This window comes from Oncorhynchus kisutch, linkage group LG26 (genome assembly GCF_002021735.2).
Source record: "Oncorhynchus kisutch isolate 150728-3 linkage group LG26, Okis_V2, whole genome shotgun sequence".
Lineage (NCBI taxonomy): Eukaryota > Metazoa > Chordata > Actinopteri > Salmoniformes > Salmonidae > Oncorhynchus > Oncorhynchus kisutch.
This window is the reverse complement of record NC_034199.2, coordinates 12,788,513-12,792,909: the sequence shown is the minus strand read 5'-3', so window position 1 is coordinate 12,792,909 and position 4,397 is coordinate 12,788,513. Positions and strand designations below refer to the sequence as shown.

The following is a 4,397-nucleotide window of genomic DNA, read 5'->3' as shown; positions in this document are numbered from 1 at the left end:
TACTGTGGATAGACTTGCTGCTAGCTACGGTATATTATGGCTGCTGTGAGTGACTTGGCTCTTTGCCATGGGCTTTTCTTAACCATTAGCTTGGAAAGGCTGACAGCCGCGTGAGCCATACTGTAGCGTGGATCTCTTTGACTAAAACCTTGTAAATTAACACAATTAGCTCAGCAGCATCCTGCTAATTAGCTCCTGGTGCCTGGTTTGGCGGCTGAGCAAGCGGCTGGAAGGGAGTCATGAGGGAAACCACATGCTTCTCTGTTACTAGACAAACACTACGCTGTAATCCGCCGCTTGATGCTCTCTGTTTGTTTCTTAAAGACTTGGATGGGGACTTAAGCTACTGGGCGATGTCATATTGTGCTGCTGCACGTGTGGCTGGCTGAGGCAGACCAATAAAGCAGGAATGGATGGTTTTGCGGTGTGATTCAGTGTTTACTAATAGAGTTTTAAGTCAGATTGACTTTGATAAGGACTGTGTGTGTGTGTGTGTGTGTGTGTGTGTGTGTGTGTGTGTGTGTGTGTGTGTGTGTGTGTGTGCGTGCGTGTGCGCGTCATGTCGATGTTTGATTTAACACTGTAGACACAGCGGTCTGTTTCTTTCTTGAGTATATCTTTCTTTGATAATCCCATGCTGAGTCTAAGATGACAGCATATGTAATGACTTGTGTTTGTAGATGGAGTTTAGGATTAAACTTGATCATGCCTTTTGAGCCCTGGAGGCAGTGAAATAAAGTCTGGGAAGAGAGAAAGACAAGTGAGGCATGTTTTTTCCCTCTCACTCTGTAGACTGGGAAGCAGTAGCCAGACACAGGGCCGTTGTAATTCATGCTGGGCAGTGGGGTTTGTGTGATGGAAGCAACAGAGCGCTGCCTGAGAGATTGTTGCGTCCCAAATCCACACACTGCCCATGATGTAACTGGTCAGCAGAGCCTGTTTTGCAGTAGAGGATGTTAGTTGTATGAAGGTATTGGAAATTGGGAGAAAAACAATTAAACAAAGTAATTTGTCAGTTCATTGCCACAAAGACAACTTTTCCACCATGTTAAATGTTCAAACTTTTTTTCTAGACACAAAATGCTGTCAACTACTTGAGAAAACTGAGAATAATTAGCAACTGCTATCTGATAGTCATTTTGACCCATCTCTCTCTTTTTGTCGGGTGTTTAGGCCTAAAGATGCAGTGGACCCCAGAGCATGCGCAGTGGGCCGAGCAGCACTTTGACATCTCCTCCACCACCCGCTCCCCTGCACACAAAGTAGAGGCCTACCGGGGGCACCTGCAGCGCACCTACCAGTATGCTTGGGCAAACGACGACATCTCTGCACTCACCGCCTCCAACCTGCTGAAGAAATACGCAGAGAAGTACTCTGGGATTTTAGAGAGTCCGAGTGAAAGAGCGCTGCTCTGCTCGTATTCCGATGGCACTCCTGGACTCCTCAACGGACGTAAGTCAGAGACTGAGTCCTGGCAGGAGGGGATTTACTCCATGAACTGCGGTCCAGATGTTATATCTGTGAACAAAGCTGGAATGACAGCTGCCCTTCCCCCTACAGACGTGTCGGCCAGCATAGGTAGCAGCCCAGGGGTGGCCAGCAGCCTGAACGAGCCCAGCTATTCCAGAAGTAACTGTGGGAGTCACACGACCACCAGTCTACACTCGGGTCTGTCCTCTCAGGAATACGCTACAGGCTACAATGGCTCCTACCTGCACTCTAGTTACAGCGGCCAGACCAACCCAGGCCTCCCCTCTCAACACCCTTCTCCTATGCACAGTGCTGGTCTCATACAACCCCCTCTTCCACCACCTCCCACTACTCTAGTGCCCAGCTACAACGTGGGGACTCCCAACATCTCCAACTACAATTATCCTCCGGCAGGGTATCCCTCACAGACAGTTGTTGCCCCTAGCTATAGCCCTGGGGGGGGCCCACCGCCCTCTTCCTATCTGCCATCCAGGATTGCAGCTCCCACACCGCTACCCCCCTCTACACTCTCTGGCTATACCTACCAGTCCCATAACCATGCACCAATTGCACCAACACCTTTGAATGGCAGCTCAGCCAACTCATTGAAAAGAAAAGCTTTCTACATGACGGGGCATGGAGATATGGACTCCAGCTATAGTAATTTCAACTACAATCAACAGCGCTCCTCACAAAGCCCTATGTACAGAATACCAGACAACAGCATCTCAGACTCAAGCAGAGGGAATGGATTTGACAGGAATGCTGATGTGTCATCTTTAGCGTTTAAGCCTACAAAGCAGCCAATATCCTCAGATCAGCAAAGAAAATTTAGCAGTCAGTCTGGCCGAGCACTTACCCCTCCCTCCTATGGATCAACCAAAAGCTCTGTGGGAAGCCTGAGATCAGGTGAGTCCTTTGGAGAATTTGGATCCCCTATCACGGGTGAGCAAAGTGAAGAGCACCTCTCCCATTCCATTGCAGGGTCGGACATTGGCAGAGCTACCTCATCCAGGCACATTGCAGAGGAGCAGCTGAAGAACAGCGATGCCAGCGTGGTGGAGTTGGTCACCACAGAGATCCTTCATTCCGGTCCCCCAGTGGACTGGAGTGACATAGCTGGTCTGGAGCTGGCCAAAGCAGCCATCAAAGAAGAGATTCTGTGGCCCATTTTGAGGCCAGACATGTTCAGTGGACTTGCCACATTACCTCGGAGCCTCCTTCTCTTCGGACCTCAGGGAACAGGCAGAACACTGCTGGGCCGCTGCATGGCCAGCCAGCTGGGGGCAGCTTTCCTGCAGCTGAGTGGCTCAGCCCTGGTGACCAAGTGGCTGGGGGAGGGCGAGAAGATTGTCCAGGCCTCCTTCCTGTTGGCCCGGTGTCGCCAGCCCTCAGTTGTGTTCATCAGTGAGGTGGACATGCTTCTATCGGCCCATCTCAGCGAGGAGAGTCCGGTGAACGTGATCCAGAGCGAGCTCCTCATGCAGCTGGACAGTGTGCTGACCACAGCCGAGGACCATGTCCTAGTGGTTTGCTCCACCAGTAAGCCTGAGGAGATCCAAGATTCCCTGAGGAGGTACTTCACCAAACGGCTCCTCATCCCCCTACCTGACAGCACAGCTCGGCGCCAGATAATTAGCCAACTACTCTCACAGCACAACTATTGCCTCAGTGACAAAGAGGTGTCACTGCTGGTCGAGCGGATGGAAGGCTTTTCAGGACTGGACGTGGCCCAGCTGTGCCAGGAGGCAGTGGTAGGACAGCTCCATGGCATCCCAGCTTCTGACCTCTCAGCCATCCATCCCAGCCAGATGAGACCAGTCTCCTACCAAGACTTTGAAAATGGATTTAGCAAATTCCAGCCCAGTATATCACAAAAAGAACTGGATACATACACCGAATGGAATAAAATGTTTGGTCGTAGTCAATGAAGCTGAGGTATTAGAACATGTGGGTAGGAAACCCCTTTAGAGGTTTACCATTTAGAATTCTCTCCTCAGTAAACTAGGCAAGGGGAAATGACAGATAGTGGTGACCTTAACACCTGCAGTTCAGTAAAGGCATAAGGATAGGCCTGAGGGAAGCAAAGGAACACTTTAGACAACAGCTGGCAATCTGCACACAACACAGAGAAACTTTATTTTGACACTTGAAACCACTGAGGCCAAGCATCACCTCCCAAGGTACAAGTGGGTACATTTTTCATCACACTTTAGTCATTGAGCAGACACTCTTGTCCAGTGACATACATTTTTGTACTGGTCCCCTATGGGATTTGAACCCACAACCCTGGTGTTGCAAATGCCATGCTTTACCAACTGAGCCACACGGGACCTAGAGACTATAGGGTAGAGTGTAACAGAATGGAACCTCTGTGTGTGTATATATCATTCTGCTGTTCTGGAGATTTAGTTTCTATCAAGTGCCTGAAGTGGTGCTCTTTTATTTTGTGTTATTATTTTCTTCGCCTCACAATCTACTTTGGTGGCATGTGCTAATATTAAAAGCTTTAATATGAGACAAAAACGTTTTTTTTTAAAGCTTTTTTCCATTGAAACACTATTCCTCAACTGTGTCTGCTTTGCGGTCTCTGATCAGGAGAAAGTGTGTGGTATTGTTAATCTGAACTCTAATTTATAGACATCATTTCTTTTGATGTTCTCTTTTTTGAAAACTCAGGAAAGTGATTGTGATATGTGCAGTACCTCTAAAGATTTAGTCAAAGCACGACATACTGCTAAGAGCATTTGGCTTGCTTTTGAATTTACATTATCTAAAAGGAGGGTTATGGTACCTCAATAGGCTAAAAATTGACAAGAGTATGACTTTGAATGTACCAGAGGAATTCTGGAGTATTTGGAAGACAGAAGGAGGAGTATTGTGCTTTTCTTTGCGATTTTCTAAGCGAAGAATCCCATTGTGAATAT

At 48.2% G+C, this 4,397-nt stretch overlaps 1 protein-coding gene across 1 annotated transcript; it reads left to right on the top strand.

The window, feature by feature from the left end:
• Positions 1-1,142: 1,142 nt before the first annotated feature.
• Positions 1,143-4,015, top strand: LOC109870715 (fidgetin-like). The gene has a single exon (XM_031806027.1). It carries the CDS (start codon positions 1,182-1,184, stop codon positions 3,399-3,401), a length of 2,220 nt encoding a protein of 739 aa, XP_031661887.1. The 5' UTR covers positions 1,143-1,181; the 3' UTR covers positions 3,402-4,015.
• The last annotated feature ends 382 nt before the right edge of the window (positions 4,016-4,397 follow it).

Excerpts from the sequence above, each read along its gene's own strand:
- LOC109870715 (XM_031806027.1), top strand. The coding sequence starts at position 1,182 with ATGCAGTGGACCCCAGAGCATGCGCAGTGGGCCGAGCAGCACTTTGAC.